General features: G+C 44.6%; 1 protein-coding gene across 3 annotated transcripts in view; it reads left to right on the forward strand.

Annotated features, from left to right (window-relative positions):
• LOC137543587 (ornithine decarboxylase-like) overlaps nucleotides 1-19166 on the forward strand; it is a 91202-nt gene extending 72036 nt beyond the window's left edge. For 2 of the 3 annotated variants that reach the window (XM_068264691.1, XM_068264705.1), the window contains 6 exons: nucleotides 170-342; nucleotides 5625-5759; nucleotides 13392-13557; nucleotides 16075-16222; nucleotides 17607-17725; nucleotides 18718-19166. In XM_068264691.1, coding sequence (XP_068120792.1) covers nucleotides 170-342; nucleotides 5625-5759; nucleotides 13392-13557; nucleotides 16075-16222; nucleotides 17607-17725; nucleotides 18718-18981 — 1005 coding nt within the window. In that variant the 3' untranslated portion in view covers nucleotides 18982-19166. The remainder of the gene's footprint in view (nucleotides 1-169; nucleotides 343-5624; nucleotides 5760-13391; nucleotides 13558-16074; nucleotides 16223-17606; nucleotides 17726-18717) is intronic. The other variant, XM_068264699.1, reaches the window with a different exon arrangement.
• Nucleotides 19167-19728: the final 562 nt, after the last annotated feature.

Below are 19728 nucleotides of genomic sequence, written 5' to 3' on the forward strand. Positions count from 1 at the left end.
GTTTTGAAACACGTATTCCATCCACTTTTTTGCTTCTATAAAATACAAAAATCATGAAAATTAAAACGTACCTTGCTTAATTTTGGGTTTAGTTGGGCGTTAACAAAAATTAAGATACATTTTAAAGGTGGAATAGCTCTTAAAAATCTAGGTGTTCTCTCATCTCCAGGCTGAAATAAGTATGATCCTGGGAATGGGAATCCCAGCCACCGATATCATCTATGCCAACACCTGCAAGCAGGCCTCTCACATCCGACACGCGGCCGCACATGGAGTGACCAGGATGACGTTTGATTGTGAGAGCGAGCTGGAGAAAGTGGCAGATAATCACCCCAATGCCGAGTAAGTGAACAGGCCAGACAAGGGAATTCTACCCTCCCGCTATTTGCATAGAACTACAATAATCTGGCAGCCAATGAGCCATCACTTCTGTAGTAAGAATCCACCTAAACTTAAAGTGTACATGAGACGAACTATGTCTCAGGTTTTCTACTTACCTGGGGCTTCCTCTAGCCCCCTTGAGGCCGCTCGGTCCCTGGACTTGGTTGAAGGAAGCTCCAGGTAAGTATAAAACCTGAGGCTTTGTTTATCTCAGCCTTCCTTTAAGTGATCATTTGAGTAGTCAATCGATGTATGGCCAGATCGACCGTTAGACAGATTCTTGACTTTTATGCAAATTCAGTATGACATTTTTTGGAAGTTGTCTTTCCTACACCACTTGCCGGGCAGCCCCCGGCATGCATATAAGTGCCAACACCACCCCTTTCCCCGTGCCCATGCTTAGTGCTAAATTTTCACCTGTCAGCCAGCACAACTCCAGGCCTCCTCCGGCATTTGGCATCCCTGTGAGCACCTGTACCACCTGACTCGGTGCGTGTAATGATGTCACACGATGTGCCAGTGTGACCCGGAATCACGGTGACAGCAAAAACGGGAGGAGAACAGTAGTCGTGCCATGGGAGAGGCGAGCCTTTAATACTGCGCATGGGCCCATATGTAATTACATTTTTCTCCTGAGTCATCTTCTGGAAGACAATTTTCATATTTGCTTTAAAATAACTTTTAGGGCCCGTTTCCACTAGCGCGGCTTCTGCGACAAATTCGCAGTTTCCCCACAGGCAAATCGCGCGGGGAAACTCTGCCATAGGAAACAATGGCGCTACCGACCAAATCGCTTGCCCTAGCGACTCGGCCGACATTGCCGTCTGTTTACTTGCGGAGGGTGCGCATGGCACGGCTGATGGGAATTGTCTGTGCACCTGCAGACCAGGAAGTGCCGCTGCACATCTCAAGTGGAAACAGGTCCTTAAAGTGACCCAGAGATGAATAAAGCTTCCGTTTTTTACTTACCCGGGGCTTCCTCCAGCCTCATAAGCATGGCTGTGTCCCTCGCCGTCCTCCTGCAATCTCCCGTTCAGCCGCGGTGAGCCCCAGGCCTTCTGCGCATGTGTGTAAGGCCCCAGTTGACGTCACTCACTCAGACTGAGTGACACGTACCGGGGTTTGATTGCGGCTGCACGGAGGATTCCAGAAGGACTTCGGAAGGATAGTGAGGGACACGGCCATGCTAATGGGTCTGGAGGAAGCCCTGGGTAAGTAAAAAACAGAAGCTTTATTCATCTCTGGGTCACTTTCAGCATTTTACAATTGAAAAAAACTCAAAAGTCGGTAAAGTACTATCAAAATTATTTTGAATATTGTATTACTTGCTGGTGGTTTAAAAGGCATTTTATGGCAAGGTGTAAAAATATCACCTAGGAGAAAACTCAGAAGAAAAAGTGAATTGCATATAGGTCATGGTCACAGGGGGACACATTGGCATCAATTCACTAAGATCATGCTGGAGATAATAAGGCAAGAGAAAACGTACGACACACACAAGCAATAGAACACAGCAATACATGCATGCAGCTACATTTGAGTCGTCAGCAGGTGCTCGTCAGCCAATCAGGATGCACTGTCATACACCCTTTACCTGCCATACCACATCTAGCAGCCATTAGCATTCAGGTGGGAGGCTTCAGTTGGACGCAAATCGCAAGATTGTGTCGCTAGCAGGACCGCCCCGTGCAGGCATCCCTCCCACAGGGGTCCCTCCCTAACCGCTCACCTGTCCGCCATGTCCTAGAGCTGAAAAAAAACCTTTAAAAACACACGATTGGTTCGCACGATGGCCAGGGGCCCCGGACCTCTCTCACTGGCTCTTCTATTGCTTGTGTGTGTCGAATTTAGCATTCAGTATGGAGGCAGTGTTGGTGGGTTTTCTGGATGTGAGAGGTCCAGAGCCTGGGTGTGAGAGGTCCAGGCCCACCTGCACTCCCCTCCAGGTATCGCGCATTGGCCTTGGGGCCCCGGCCAGTGAGAGAGGTCCGGGGCCCCTGGCCATCGTGCGAACCAATCGTGTGTTTTTAAAGAGAAAACGTACCTTCACATAAGAGAGAGTTATCTTATCTCTTCATTCCTTAAGTTACCTCCTCTGTAGTTAAGTTACCTCCTCTGTAGTTAAGTTACCTCCTCTGTAGTTAAGTTACCTCCTCTGTAGTTATTTTACCTCCTCTGTAGTTAATTTACCTCCTCTGTAGTTAATTTACCTCCTCTGTAGTTATTTTCACATGCAGCTAATAAACAGCCTGTCTTTAACTCTGGAGTTATTTTAAGGATTGAAGAGTTAACTTAGAAAGAAGATTTAACTTTAGGTTTGCCTGAGGTAAAATGTTTCCTGAATACTACATGCCTTATCACCATGGTAACAACTCTAGAAGAGTTATTAAAGACAGGAGATAAGCTTAGTGAATTGAGGCCATATACACTTGGAGGAACACCAGTCTTTTGTGTCCGTAGGTTGTTGTAATAGCGATTAGCAAACCCCTTTACCGGCAAGCAACCAATCAAGCTCTTGCAACCAAGATTTTTTCACCATTTTCAATCCATCCGTTTGACCCATTTTAGTTGGAAATCAATTGAAGGAATTGATCCGGCCACCATGCTGTGGCCCCAATTCTCTACCTATTTGATAGGGTCGATTTGGCCACAATATCGAGTAATGTATGTGCACCTCTAGAAACTGAATTAGCAGTGGTAGAATCCCAACATATCTGACCCGCTTTTCCAGTAGTTTCTTCTGTTGCTCCCCCTCCCAGTTATAATAGTGCTCCCTTTATAGTAGTGCTCTCCATGCCCTCTGTACACAGTTTATGGGGGAGGAGCCACAGTGCAGTTTTGGGGCCATTAGATCCTCCCTCCTGCTCCGACGCGTTTCCTCCAGTAATGCGTCAGGGGGAATGAGGGACAAGCCTGCAACAACTGCCTGCACAGCTCCTGCAGCCTAAAGGGGCCACGGCATAATTGCCACTACCTGGGACCCATGACGTGGCACTGCCACTGTTTGGGCCACAGACTCTCCTTGGGCCCCATACATCTAGTTATCCATCAATCTCCAAAAATGCATCAAAAAAAGTAAATTGGTCCTTAAATGTCTTGATACAAGACACAGAGCATTTATATTGCACTTTTCTCCTGGAGGACTCAAAGCACCAGAGCTGCAGCCACTAGGGTGCACTCTATAGGCAGTAGCAGTGTTAGGGAGGCTTGCCCAATGACTCCTTACTGAATAGATGCAGACTTACTGAACAGGAAGAGCCAAGATTTGAACCCAGGTGTCATGTGTCAGAGGCAGAGCCATCAACCAGTACACTGGCTCCAGCCAAATATATTTATTTAAGTAAGAATATTTCTGTTTTAAAGGTAATCTGAAGAGGAATACAGAGCCTTACATCTCCCTTTCCTTATAAATAATGCCAGTTGCCTGACTGTCATTCTGAGCTTAAAACGGAACCGAGGATCATTTTAAAACAAACCGTTTTACTTACCTGGGGCTTCTGCAAGCTCCCGGCAGCTGTCCTGTCCCACTCTGGTCCTCCATGATCCTCCGTTCCCTGCCGCCGCTCTGTTTCATTCCTCAACTTGTAAGTCGCCTGCCAAGTGTATCCTTTTTCTGTGTTCCTGTCTGCAATAGCGCTATTGCGGACTGGAATGTGAAGGATACGCATGGCCAGAGCTGCGCAGGCACAGTGGCCCAGCGTTTATACTAAAAGTAGCTGGCGGCGGGGAACGGAGGATCGTGGAGGACGGGCGTGGCACAGGACGGCTTTTGGGGGCTTGCAGAAGCCCCAGGTAAGTGAATCTGTTTGTTTTAAAACGATCTTCAGAGTTCCGCTTTAAAGAGACTCTGAAGCGAGAATAAATGTCGCTTCAGAGCTGATAGTTAGCAGGGGCACGTGTGCCCCTGCTAAACCGCCGCTATAGCGCCGCTAAACAGGGGTCCCTTCACCCCCAACCCCCCCCCACTGCGACACTTGGTCGCAGACTTGGTCGCTCCTGGAGGCAAGGCTAACGGCTTCAGCCCTGCCTCCAGTCGCGTCTATCAGCCGCGCATCGCCGCCTCTCCCCCGCCCCTCTCAGTGAAGGAAGACTGAGAGGGGCGGGGGAGAGGCGGAGATACGCGCTGACAGACGCGCGTGGGGCAGGGCTGCGGCGGTTAGCCCTGCCCCAACCAGGAAGCGCTCCCCCGCTACACGGAGGCGGATTTGGGGGTGAAGGGACCCCGTTAAGCCGCGGGATAGCGGCGGTTTAGCAGGGGCACACATGCCCCTGCTATCTATGAGGTCTGAAGCGAGATTTATTCTCGCTTCAGACTCTCTTTAAGGGTCCTTTCACACTGGGGCGGTGTGGTGTGGTAAATTTACTGCACCACGCCCTTGGCCAATTAATGTTTATGGTGGAGTTCACACTCCCCACGTTGCGGTGTGGAGTTCACACTCCCCACGTTGCGGTATGCTGTGATAGAATTGCCCTATCTAAACTGCGTGAAAACTTACGTTGCCGTGCAGCTCCTGCGGCGACCTGTGGTGATCTGTATCTGACTAAAAGTCATGTAAGGCCTTGTTCACATCTGAGGAGTGCAGATGGCCGTGCGATCCGAACGCAGCGCATCCGATCACACGCCATCTGCGCTGCTGCCCGCTGCGCTGCTGATCCCATCCATTGACACTGATGGGATCAGCTCTGCGCTTCCGAGCAAAATGCAGCCAGCAGTACGCAAGCGCTTCCCAGTGCATCGTACTGCTACGGAGCGCAGTAGATGTGAACGGTAGAAGGGCAGTCTATGCCCTTCTGCCGTTCCTGCGTTTCAGCACATCATACGCGATTCCATACCCGCACGGAAGCGCGTATGATGTGAATGAGGCCTGAGTCTATCTTAACGCGCGTGTCTTTAAAAAACCCTCCAGAGTTTTCAGCATCGCACATGCATGGAATCATATTTTAGAATGACTCTTCTGCGCGTCATCGATTGCTCAACAGGAAGTGAGTGCCACTTCCTGTTGGCCGAATCCCAGACAGGAATTACCGGGTACAGCATCTGAGCTGCATGCTCGTTCTGGGTCAGTGGCTTATAGTATTAGAGGCGGAGCATCAGCGCAGAAGTCAGGCAAGCGGCATTTTTTATTAGAGAATGAAGATGGCAGCCTCCGTAGTCCTCTTACTCAGAGTTCCCTTTAAGAGTGGACTCTTTAATATCTGCCTAATTTAGAGACTGAAAGGTTGATGATTTTTCTTTCATGCAGAATGATTCTCCGTATCCGAACTGATGATAATGGGTCAGTCTCTTGCCTTAGCAAGAAGTTTGGAGCCCCTTTGGAGAACTGTGAGCACCTTCTGAAGTTGGCCAAGAGTCTAAATGTTTTCGTAACTGGAGTGAGGTACGTCACTGTCACCATCTTTTTCATTCCTTGTGCCCGATTCCAAAAATGTGAAGCTGCCTAGAGCATTACTCCCAACTTTTTGAGATGAGAAAAAGGGACAGTTAAGCCACACCCCTGCCACACCCCTAATCAAGCCCCCGCAACACCCCTAGTCATGCATACGAAAAGATTTCATTAAAAAAATATGTTGTTTTATAATTCAAACCACATTGGTCCTTTTTATCCTGGTCCATTTTCCTTTATTTTAACATTTTAAAATGAAGTAATATATCAATTTAAACAATTGGAATAAAGTTTAGAGTCAATCAAACATATTTTTAGTAGAGAAATATATATAATTACATAGAAAGAGGGACAAAGTCCTGACAGAGGGACAAATGAGGAGGAAAGAGGGACAGGTGGACAGGGCTACCAAAGAGGGACTGTCCCTCTGAAAGAGGGACAATTAGGAGCCATGCTAGAGGAGATTGTGCAACATTCTGGACCTCCGTGAATAATGCAATCTAAGGGTAGGAACACACTAGGCAGAAACGCTAGCGTTAACGCGCATCATGTAAGTCAATTGGCCGCATTGCAAAAACCCCATTTTTTTGCGTTCTGCAACGTGTGTCTTTGAAATGCAGAACTTGCTGCATATTTTTCCAAAACACATCTAAACCGCACATAATGTATGTCAATGGTGACGCAGAGGGAAACAGTAAAAAAGGGCGCAGGTGGCTAGTGGACAAATCGGGCGCCGCCATTCACTCCCATAATAATTATTGTTTACTGGGCGCCGAACTGGAGAAAAGGGCACCAGAGAATAATAATGTTTTCCAACGGCGCCCGAAGATTTTTCATGTTTTATAACTGCTTGTGATGATTTACGTTTCCTATTTCAATAAAACATTATTTTAAATGTTATCCCTTACTGTTTGTAAAACATTATTATTCACGAAACAAAGCGATCAGTACGCAACGTAAATTGTAATATATTTTATCCCTTACTGTTTTTAAAACATTATTCTACACACAATACAGTGATCACTAAGGAGGGTCTTAGGTTTAGGCACCATCAGGGGGGTCTTAGGTTTAGGCACCACCAGGGGGGTCTTAGGTTTAGGCACCACCAGGGGGTCTTAGGTTTAGGCACCAACAGGGGGGTCTTAGGTTTAGGCACCAACAGGGGGGTCTTAGGTTTAGGCACCAACAGGGGGGTCTTAGGTTTAGGCACCAACAGGGGGGTCTTAGGTTTAGGCACCAACAGGGGGGTCTTAGGTTTAGGCTCCAACAGGGGGGTCTTAGGTTTAGGCTCCAACAGGGGGGTCTTAGGTTTAGGCACCAACAGGGGGGTCTTAGGTTTAGGCACCAACAGGGCGGTCTAGGGGTTAGGGGTAGGTACAGGGAGGGTTACTTAATAAAAAATTTTTAAAGCGTTATTATACGTTTCACTATTTAAACGGATGATTAACGTTTTTACAATTGCCGATTTCATGCACATTATTTAATGATTTATAACTTTATAAAACATTAATTTTAAACGAAATACAGTACAATTCATTTTTAAACGTTATCCATGCTTATCGTTTAAAACCCTGTGCCCTTTTTTCCCAGCGCCCCTTTTTAACGTACGCGACGCAGAGGTATAGCGTTTTTATTTCGTTTCTCATGCCCTTTTGTATAGAAATGATGAATTGATGATGTATTTCTGCTTCCTGTTGACTTCCTAGTGATAAACCAGAGTGGACATCGAAAACTTGTTTTTATACTGGCCACATTCCAACAAATTGGCATAAAACGCATATCAGAAACACATACAAAACGCTTGAACCCGCACTTGCGATTCATGGGCTTGATCCACAAAGCCATGATAAATGATATTACGGCCGTGATATGCTTAACGCGCGTACAGGTTTGCGTGCATAATAGTAAAGTTTTGTGCGCATTAACTTGCCCATTCACATGCTAAAATATGGGTTAGTGTGTGTTTTGTTTTTTTTAAATCCCCTGATGATGGCAATCGCCGAAACTAGTCGGGACAACAAGAGCGGGCAGCACTGAACAAGGGTCGATTTGTGAGGTTCTGAGTACCACATTGGGTGGGAAGCGTTACATGCCAAGGGAGAGTCCTAAGTGGATTAGGACCCTCTGAAAGTAAGTGTGCTACCTCGAATCACCTGTATTGCCCTGTTTTATCCAGCAATAAAAGAACAGTTATTTTTCCACTAAAAGCATCCCTGTCTGCTTTGTTTGCACTTTGAGTGCACACAGGTGGTGGAGTGTAAAATTACATACCAGAAGAAGGATACACTTGCGCTGTGACTCATTGCTAATATTTAGCGTGTGAACGGGGACGTTAATGCGCGCAAACCTTTACTATTATGCGCGCAAACCTGTACGCGAGCTAACCCGCGCGCTAAGCATATCACGGCTTTGTGTGAATCAAGCCCCATATGTGCAAAAGAAAAGCGCAGTAAAATGCAAGCAAAAGGCATGTGAGAAACGCATACGCACTCAAAACGCACTTCATTATGACACAAAAACGCACATACGCATATGCAGCAAAACACAACCTTTCATGCAACGCCTAGTGCAGGCAGGGGCAAACTTGGTCCTCCAGCTGTTAAGGAACTACAAATCCCACAATGCATTAGCCTTTGAGTCACGGCTGTGGCTGTCAGACTCCTACAATGCATTGTGGGGCTTGTAGTTCCTCAACAGCTGGAGGGCCAAGTTTGCCCATGCCTGGCCTAGTGTGTTCCCAGCCTGAAATTTGGGTTACTCATGATTGGTTCATAACAGGTTATGTATTCACGATAAGATGGAAGTCATGGGACATCATTGGCATCCAGGCCTGGATTTACATCACAGGAGGTGACTACACTGTGACCCTCACTGATAAGAAATTCCCCATTTTATCTCTTTCTTTCTCTCAGAAGCTATTTTCTGCTAGGAAAGTGTTTTATAGTGTGAATTGCTTATCAGTGAAGGTCACACTGTAGTCACTTCCTGTCTGAGTCAGGACTGAGTCAGCCACTTACTTACCTGATATTTAACTCTTTCAGGCAGAGAAAGAAAATAAGGAACATGGCATAGTTATTTGTGTGCTTGGAACTGTACATACACATGTCTATCTCATCATGTCACATGTCACTTCGGGTATCCTTTAACCATTTCTGCCGCTGGGCGGCTGTTCTGCTGCGGTGCTGCGCTTCGTCGTGCTCCCCGTGCACAATCGAAGGGCGCGCCCCCGTGATGTCTACCGGTAGCCCTGGGATCAGTGAACAGGAACATAGTTCCTGATCACCAATCCGTGTCTCCAGCAGAAAAACCGAAGCGCTCTTACTAGAGGCTTCAGTCTTTCTGCACGTAAAAATGTCCACACCCCCCTTGTGCTTCCGCTTAGCGAGAAGCACAAGGAGAAAAAAATAAACTCAAGGTGGCCATCTTGTGGCCAAATAGTAAAACTACATCTACTTATTTTTTACATTACAATTTACACATATAATAACATTAAAAATGAACTGTTTATTTCCCACACCAAAATATTACCCAAATAAAATTTTTAATGGTAAAAAAAAATTACAATTAAAAAAAACAAAACATAAATAGTTACCTAAGGGTCTGAACTTTTTAAATATGCATTTGAAGGGGTATACTATGAACATTTTTTAAATTATAAGCTTGTAAATAGTGATGGACGCAAAACGGAAAAAAATGCACCTTTATCTATATATATAAAATCGGATGTGTGTGTGTGTGTATGTATGAGCCGCGAAAACGGCTTGACCGATTTGAATGAAACTTGGTACACAGATCCCTTACTACCTGGGATAATATGTTCTGGGGGTCTCGCGGCCCCCCTGCACACGTGGGAGGAGCTACAAACAGCAAATCAGATTTCACCCATTCAAGTCAATGGAAAAAATGTAAAAGGCTGCCATTCTCACAGTAATCAAGCCAGAGTCCCCACACATGGCACAGTTGGTCACTTGGTGACCGAGGTTACAAATCCAGGAAAAGTGGGTGGAGCATAAAACAGCCAATCAAATTTCAGCCATTCATTTAAATGGGAAAATGTAAACTGCAGCCATTCTTAGACTGTTAATCGCAGGGTTCTCAAACTTGGTACACTTGGTCACTGCGTGAATACGATTAAGAATCAAGAAAATGGGTGGAGCCTACAACAGCCAATCAAAATTCACCTATTGATTTTCAAGGGGAATATTTAAACTGCTGCCATTCTTACACGTTTAATGGCAGAGGCTTCAAACCTGCTACAGTCGGTCATTGGGTGACTGGGGTCCAAATTCACTAAAGGGGCGGGGCCACATACAGCCAATCAGATTTCCTTGGTGAATAAACTGCTTCCATTCACATATTTTTTATGCCAGGAACCTGAAAGCTCACAAACTTGGTCATTGAGTGACTGTGTGTGTCAAGGTCACAAAAAGTGGGCGGAGCCAAAAAAACTTTTATTGGGAAAATATAAACTGCAGTCATTTTTACACTGTTAATGGCAGGGTTCTCAAACTTTGCACAGTTGGTCACTGGGTGACTGAGATTAAGATTTTGGAAGGTGGGTGGAGCCTACAACAGCCAATAAAAATTCACCTTTTGATTTTCAAAGGGAATATTTCATCTGCTACCATTCTCTTATAGTGTGAAAAGCAGATTCCTCAAACCTGGTACAGTTGGTCGCTGGGTGACTGGGGTCCAAATTCGGAAAGGGGGCGGAGCCAAAAAGAGACAGATTTGTTTATTTTTCAATGGGAATATAAAAAGTATTGATACCAAGGACCCCAAAGCCGATAAACTTGATAACTGAGTGATTGTATGTCAAGGTTAGAAAAAGTGGGCGGTGCCAACAACTACATTTTTAACATGGCAGGGTTCCCAAACTTTACACAATTAGCCACTGGGTGACTGGGATGAATATTCAGAAATGTGGGTGGAGCCTACAACAGGCAATCAAAATGTACCTATTTATTTTCAAGGGGAATATTCCCATTGCTACCATTCTCACACTGTTAGTGGCAGAGGCCTCAAACCTGATACAGTCAGTCATTGAGTGCCTAGGGTCCAAATTCACTAAAGGGGTGGAGCCACAAACAGCCAATCAGATTTGTTAGATTGATTTCAGCCATTCTGTTATTGGCAGGGTTCTCAAACGTGACACAGTTGGCCACTGGGTGACTGGGACTAATATTCAGAAAAGTGGGTGGAGCCTACAGCAGCCAATCAAAATTCACCTTTTGATTTTCAAGGGGAATATTTACATTGCTGCCATTCATGCACTCTTAATGGTAGAGGCCTAAAATCTGCTACAGTCAGTCACTGGGAGACTGGGGTTTAAATTCTGAAGGGATCAGGCCAAAAATAGCCAATTAGATTTGTTTAATTTCAATGGTAAAATGCAAAAATGTTCAAATTCAGTAAAGGTGCAGAGCCAAAAACAGCCAGATTTCTTTGCTGGATAAACTGCTTCCATTAGCACAATTTTGATGCCACGAACCCAAAAGCTCACAAACTTGGTCATTGAGTAGTGACTGTGTGTCCAGGTTACAAAAAGTGGGTGGGGTTAAAAACAGATTTTTCTGGAAAATTGTAAACTGCAGCCCTTCTTCACTGTTAATGACAGGGTTCTTAAACTTAGCATAGCTGGTTACTGGGTGACTGGGATTCAGAAAGGTGGGAGGAGCCTAAAAATGGCAATCAAAAATCACATGTCACTTTTCAAGGAGAATATTAAAATTGCTGCCATTCTTGCACTTATGGCACAAGCCTCAAACCTGGTACAGTTGGCCATTGGGTCACTGGGGTTCAAATTCAGAAAAGGGGACAGAGCCACAAACGGTGAATCAGATTTGTTTCATTTCATGGGAAAATACAAATTTTTGATGCCAAGGACCCCAGAGCTCACAAACTTGGTCATTGAGTAGTGACTTTGTGTCCAGGTTACAAAAAGTGGGCGGAGCCAAAAACAAATTTCACTGGGAAAGTTTAAACTGCAGCCCTTCTTACACTGTTTATGGCAGGGTTCACAAACTTTGCCCAGATGGTCACTGAGTGACTGAGATTAATATTCAGGGAAGTGGGTGGAGCCTATAATAGCCAATCAAAATTCACCTGTTGATTTTCAAGTGGAATATTTAAATTGCTGCCATTTTTACACTGTTAATAGCAGATGCCTCAAACCTGCTACAGTTGGTCATTGGGTGACTGGGGTTCAAATGCTGGAGAGGGGCAGAGCCACAAACGGCCTATCTGATTTGTTTAATTTCCATGGGAATATACAAATTATTGATGCCAAGGACCCCAAATCTCACAAACTTAGTCATTGAGTGTTTGTGCGTTAGGGTTAGAAAGTGGGCGGAGCCCACACCAGTCAAATACATACCCGGGCAACGCCGGGTCATCAGTGGGTGGAGACAAATACAAATTTCACTGGGAAAATGTAAACTGCAGCCATTCTTACATTGTTAATGGCAGGGTTTTTAAACTTTGCACAGTTGGTCACTGGGTGACTGGGATTAATATTCAGAAAAGTGGGTGGAGCCTACAAAATTAGGCTCCACCTATTGCTTTTCAAGGGGAATATTTAATTGCTACCATTCTTAAACTGTTAATGGCACAGGCCTCAAACCTGGTACAGTTGGTTATTGGGTGACTGGGGTTCAAATTCAGAAAAGGGTGTGGAGCCACAAACAGCCAATCTGATTTTTTCATTTCAATTCAAATTATTGATACCAAAGACAGCAAAGCTCACATACTTGGTCCTTAAGTAATTGTGTGTTAGGGTTATAAAAAGTATGCAGAGCCAACACCAGCCAAATACATACCCGGGCAACGCCGGGCAATCAGCTAGTTTCCAAATAAAATATTGTGCCATACATTGTTATAGGGACAACATTTAAATGGTGTCATAACCGAGACAAACTAGCAAATAAAATACATAGGTTTTAGTTATGGTAGCATGGATTATGTTAAAGCTATAATGGACGAAAACTGAGAAATAATGATTTTTTTCCATTTTAGTCTTATTAATCCTGTTAAAATGCATTTATAAAAAAATAATTCTTAGCAAAATGTACCACCCAAAGAAAGCCTAATTAGTGGCGGAAAAAACAAGATATAGATCAATAAACTGTGATAAGTAGTGATAAAGTTATTAGGGAGGTGAAAATTGCTCTGATGCATAAGGTGAATATCCCCGCGGGCTGAAATGGTTAAGTGTTGCTGGCTCAAATGTCTGATGGTGAGCATCCTTCTCCTCTGCATCTTTATTCATGGCCGCTGGGGGCTCCTGTGCCACGTGTGACACCAGCACATGTACTTCTATGGAGTGGGACACAGAGGAGGAGGTGCATAAGCGTACAGGTGAGCCGGCAACACTCACCAGTCAACACAATCCCGGGGGATACAAATTACATGACTTGTGGGGACCGGCAGGCAGAGGCAGCTGTGCAAGCAGCAATAAAGCCCATAATAAAGTCCAGCAACTGGTATTGCTTAAAAGGAAATAAATATGGCAGCCTCCATATCCCTCTCGCTTCAGCTGTCCTTTAAGTCATTTATGTTTGGTTTCTAACCCTACATTTTTCCTGTGTCTTCCCATCTCAATGTATTCTCCATATTTCGTCCCTCCAGCTTCCACATGGGTTCCGGAACCAGCAAGACTGAAGGTTTCCGCCAGGCTATAGGCAACGCCAGACATTTGTTTGATGTTGGAAATAAACTGGGGCACAAGATGAGGGTCTTGGATATCGGTGGAGGTTTTCCTGGGCACCCCGACTTCAAGCCCGTGTTCGAAGAGGTAATGAAGTTTACAGTGCATCTCCAATCACCCTACCTAGGGCATTTGACACCCGGTGCTGGATATGAAATGACACTCCTCCCACCCCCCAAAAAAGAAAGGAGTGAGTGCAGCGTGCTAAGTGTGCCACGGCGGGTAATGCCAGGTATAGGTGCCTCCAGTGGATCCATCTGAAAATGGCGCCTGCAAATAATGGCGCACGGTGTTGCTACTAATCTGTTTGTCGCTTGTCACTATTTAACGTTAAAGCCTTATCGTTATTTAGCGTTAACACACAGAACCCTCTCTGTACCTATCCCTAACCAACCCCCTGGTGGTGCCTAACCCTAACCACTTCCCTGGTGGTGCCTAACCCTAAGACCCCCCCTGGTGGTGCCTAACTGTAACCACCCCCCTGGTGGTGCCTAACCCTAACCACCCCCCTGGTGGTGCCTAACCCTAACCACCCCCCTGGAGGTGCCTAACCCTAACCACCCCCCTGGTGGTGCCTAACCCTAAGACCCCCAGGTGGTGCCTAACCTTAAGACCTCCCTGGTGGTGCCTAACCCTAAGACCTCCCTGGTGGTGCCTAACCCTAACCTTGACAGTGTTACATTAAATACATTCACCGTTTTGCAGTTAAATAACGTCTGCAGTTTGGCTTATGTAGGGCGCTATTGATAAATAATGTTACTGTGTGTAATAACGTCTTCTGTTTGGCATATAAACGGCGCTATTGTTAAATAACGTTACCGTGTGCCGTTTTTCTTCCCTGTGCACCATCATTATTCAGTACTAACGATAAATAGCGATAAGCGAATCTTTTTAATGTGGCGCCATTTTTATGCATAAGCGCTGTGCGCCATTAATCACTGATTTGGCCCACAGTATAGTTAGACAAAAAGAAAGAACAACCAAGAGCCCCCAGTAGTGTATTATTGTTGATATAAGGTAATCTTCAATTTGTACAACAGATATGGATATACTCACAAGTCTGGGTTGCCGACCTCAGGCAACCACTCCAATGGCATATGGGGATATTAAGCCTGTCCCCGCTCAGGCTAAGAAGTCACTCTCCGTAGAAGAAAAATAAGGGTGTACACACCCATCCACCAGGTGGATAATGATATTTGTAGTAGTTACAAAGGCGCCAGCAGAATAAAAATTAGTAGTCTATTAAAAACAAAAATAAAAAATTGGGGAACCGGGGTGGATCTGTCTTTCCAATATATATATGACACAACCACCATATATGGTATCCAGAAAAATATATATTTAATCAGTACACCACATAAAACTATGCAACGCATTTTGCGGGTCCCAAGCCTGCTTCCTCAGGCAAATACAAGAGCAGGAGTAACTCTGAGGTTGTGCAGATAGGTGCAGCGCCTCTGTATGTACCTTACAGAGACGCTGCACCTATCTGCTCAACCGTGAAGTTACTCCTGCTGCTCTTGTATTTGCCTGAGGAAGCGGGCTTGGGACCTGCGAAATGCGATGCATAATTTTATGTGGAGTACTGATTAAATATATATTTTTCTGGATACTATATATGGTGGTTGTGTCATATATATTGGGGAGACGGATCCACCCCGGTCCCCCAATTTTTTATTTTTTGTTTTAATAGACTGCAAATTTTTATTCTGCTGGCGGCTCTGTAACTACTACAAAAACACAGTATAGTTAGCCTGGTATATTGCCCCCAGTATAGCTACCTATACTGGAGGCAACTATTCTAGGCTACCTTCCATATGGTAGATTAACACCAATTTATTTTGATATATGTAAATTTACACTACCGTTAGGTTTGCTACTTTATCTGTCATTTACCGCATTTAAATGCATACTTTTTTCCTATGAAACTTTAAAATCAATTTTCTCAAAAACTATAAGGTCTTTTTGAAAAAAATGTTTTCCTCTTGTACCCACTGTCCCCATTCACATACCCTGCAAATTTGGTGTTTCTAGCACAGGCATGGGCAAACTTGGCCCTTCAGCTGTTAAGGAACTACAAATCCCACAATGCATTTGCCTTTATGAGTCATGACTGTGGATGTCAGACTCCTGCAATGCATTGTGGGACTTGTAGTTCCTCAACAGCTGGAGGGACAAGTTTGCCCATGCCTGTTCTAGCATGTAAGGGGGCTTTGCTATTAACCACTAAAATCGGCGGCCGTTTGCCTGCCTTTAAAGTCTATGGGAAAAAATGTGAACGCACATTTTGTTTCAAAAAAATTTGTGTTCAACGCGAACGGCGAAGAGGCCAATGTTTGCAGAATACTGCCTGCAGGCGAACTGTTTGGGCCTTCTCTACTGCTGAGATCACCTGACAGGGCTAAACGTAAATCAGAGTGAGGTGATGTGTGCAAACACTGACTAAATAATCTATAGATTAATATTGTAAAAAATAAGTAATTACTTTTATTACATTGTTTTCACTTTCTTTCTTTCTTTCTTTCTTTCTTTCTTTCTTTCTTTCTTTCTTTCTTTCTTTCTTTCTTTCTTTCTTTCTTTCTTTCTTTCACTATTTTCTGCTAGTTTGCTGCTGTGATAATGGAATCTTTGGAGCAGTATTTCCCTGAAGAGGAAGGAGTGGAAATCATTGCCGAGCCAGGACAATACTACGTAACATCTGCCTTCATCGGCGCCCTGAGTGTCACCACCAAGAAACAGGAAATGGTCATAGGTTAGTGAGGATTCATCCAATGGTCTTCATTTTCCCACGTCTCTGGGGCATTCTGTGCCCATAGACATGATTGATATGTGAGTGTTTGGGATGTGAGTGAGTAGGGGCGGGGTCTGCCATCTATAAGACTCCTGTTGTGTTTTTAATTATTTCAATTATCTATTATTTTGATACTTTGATACTTGACTTTTTGGAATGTGAGATCTGAGCTAACTTTTTGTGTTCTCCTTGGTGTATTAAGTTCTATAACTTAAGTTACAGGCCCACAGCCAATCGGTGTCTGCGCACCTGAGATGGGGTATTTTACCCACCTGGTGCACTTGATACTAGGATTGATGTCCAATTGAGGACTACATGTTTTTGTGACTAATTCCTCGTGTGTCTCTGGCATCTTCTTAACTCGCTACTAGAGCTCCGGGCTCGCTGTCATGTGACTGCAGTGAGCCTGGAGCAAGCTAGCTAGGCTTTTACCAACATGCTTCTGATGTGCACTCTGCATAGAGGGCCCCTTGCAGCAGATAAAGCAACCCCCCTCACCCCCAAAATTTGTGTGTAAAAGAGTTGTCCTATCCACGGTGATATACGGTAATTATACACAAAACATTTTTAGTTATTGCAAGAACTGAAAAAACCTGCAGCATCAATTAATAGATCCTTAGTTCTGCCCAAGACAGAACAACAAAAGTTGTTTAGGTAATACCTTTAATCACGCTTTGAGCATTATTTTCTACTCTCAGCACATCATTGTCCACATTTTGCACATGCTTTCCCACACTTTGCATCCCTGAAGCGTGTAGTGTGAGAAATGACGTGCAGAGTGTGGGAAATGAACTGCAGGGTGTGGGAAATGTAGTGCAGAGCGTGGGATTTTTTTTTTATTATTCTAACAGGTTTGCTTTGAAGAAGTGTAACACAGCAAAATGTCAATTTGCCAAGTTTCAAATAAAATCTTTGAACTTTCTAAAATTGATTGTCTCAAAAATTACAAGGCATGTTCTTATTAGTCCCCTGTAGGGATGGCCCTGCTTAGGAGAACTCATGGAGAAGCATGTGATCAGTTTGGTCAGCTGATAGATTTGTAAGGTTCTGATTTGCTGGTCTTGATCATGTGTTAAACCAGGAAGTCATCACAGCAAATCAGAACCTTACAAATCTATCAGCTGACCAAACTGATCACATGCTTCTCCGTGAGTTCTCCTAGGCTGGCCCATCCCTAGCCTGTTGACTATAATGTAATAGTGGAATTCCACAAAATGTTTTAAAATTTAGCGAAATTACCAATTTCTTATTGCAAATTTCAAATTCTGATTCTAATGACTGAATTCCGATGTGAAACCCGAAAATCTAAATTTGTGAAATAAATAAACAGTTCTCCGTCTTGCAGGTTTAGATGGGAAAAGCAAAAGGAAACTTTCTTATTACATGAACGATGGTCTGTTTGGCTCTTTCCTGCTCTCTAAACTATACAAGAAGGAAATGAGGCTGAAGCCCTTTCTGGAGAAGGTAAGTGATACTTCATTCACTGTTGCTATGAAGGACCAGATGTCTACACATCCTTATAGGAAGTAGGGATGATCAATGAGATGGAAATATTTCTGAGTTCAAGTTAATTTGCATGTTCATTTATGCAGCTTGAAAATGGACCAATCAATGTAAACCTGGGTGGGACATAATTGGACCATTTTCAAGCATCATATCTTTACATACAGATTTACCTAATCCGGCATGAACTTGGAAATATCTGCATCGCATTGACCATCCGTCATAAGAGGCACATTGCTCCCAAAATAAATTGCACACTATAAATTACTTGTTACTGTCACTTGCAGTAGGTAGTAAAAAACTCACAGCTCTGCCACTCCCACACCTCTGTGTGATGAGACACACAGAGCAGAGCTTGCTAGTGCCCCTGCACAGTAATGGAGGTGCATGATCAGGTAGGACACAAAAGGAGGAGGACCCTGCCCAAAGGCTTACAATCTAGAGGGAGAGGTAGGGACACAAAAGGTAGGGGACAGAGTTCAGCTGCGGGTTTAGAGCACTTGTGAGGGGTGGTAGGCCAGAGTGAAAAGGTGAGTTTTGAGGGCCTTCTTGAAGATGTTGAAGGAGGGGGCTGCCCTAATGGGTGGAGGTAGGGAGTTCCATAGTGTTGGAGCAGCTCTTGAGAAGTCCTGGAGGCGTGCATGGGACTGGGTGATGAGGGGGTGATACGGGGAGGGGGGGGGGGGTCAAGCTAGAGGGTAGCAGCTCTGTTTGCCTGTCAAAGTTTTCTCAGCATTCATAAGACCAGAATGAGCAGGATGTGGCAGCTATTTTTGGAAATTAATATTGTTGGCTTTAGAAGAGCTGCCTGTCAGTGCCCAAGATAAATGGCCATTTAAGATCTGCAGCGAGAAGCAGTACAGCAAGGGAATAGGTGAGTATATCTTTCTCCCTACAGGTATTTATTTCATTCTGACCTACTATAATTCCATCCTTGCATTTAACATCTGTAGGACTGGCTGCCTTCTACGGAGTGTTTCCCCAGCACGCTGTGGGGTCCGAACTGCACCGAGAAGGACGTCATCATGAAGAATGTAGATCTGCCAGAATTAGAAGTCGGAGATTATATATTCTTCCCCCACATGGGAGCTTATTATCCAACAGTGTACACTGTGTTCAACGGATTCCTCCCGCCACCTGTGTTCTGCATAGTAAGCAAAGACCTGTGGTCATCAATGAAGAAACAGTGGAAAAAGCTGGCAAATAACACTCCATAGCCTACAATAAAACCATACAACCTATTTTATATTCCATTTTCACATACCGTACGTTTTATCAATATCTCTCTCATTCATACCAGTTCAGGGCTGGATTTTCCGTAAGGTACTGTAGGCTCGTGCCTACAGGTGCCTTATGTGGGAGAAGTGGCCCCTCCTCCTCAGATCACTGACCTCAGGAGCTTACAGTCTAATCCCTGCCTCATATCACTGACCCCAGGCACTTACAACCAAATCCTTGTCTCATGTCACTAAGGATGATATGAAACATAAAGTGTAAGAGTGTTAGAGTGCAATATTCTAAAGACAGTTAGTGACATAAGGCAGGGATTAGAGCTTAGAATATTTTTTACTTGGGGGTGTGGCCTATGTTCAGGGGTGGAGTTTAGGGCACCCGAATGCCTGTGCCTACAGGCCTCTGTGTTGTCAATCCAGCCCTGTACCAGTTAAATGATAACTTAAAGCACAACTGAACTCAAAATGTATGAGATGACCATACCTGGGGCTTCTTTAGAGTCCCCATCAGGGCCGAATTTACCATAATGCACTATAGGCACGTGCCTACAGGCGCCTGATGATGGAAATGCGGCTCACTCCCCTCCCTGAACCACTCCCTCCTTCCCTATGCAGAGTCCTGATGAGAGTGTAAATGAGAGATTACTCACCCAGCTCTCTGCATTCCACTGATTAGCTCTCCCTTCAATCAGAGGCACCTCTAGCTACTTAGTATTAGGTAGCCAGAAGGAC

This window comes from Hyperolius riggenbachi, chromosome 2 (genome assembly GCF_040937935.1).
Source record: "Hyperolius riggenbachi isolate aHypRig1 chromosome 2, aHypRig1.pri, whole genome shotgun sequence".
In the NCBI taxonomy this organism is placed as follows: Eukaryota; Metazoa; Chordata; class Amphibia; order Anura; family Hyperoliidae; genus Hyperolius; species Hyperolius riggenbachi.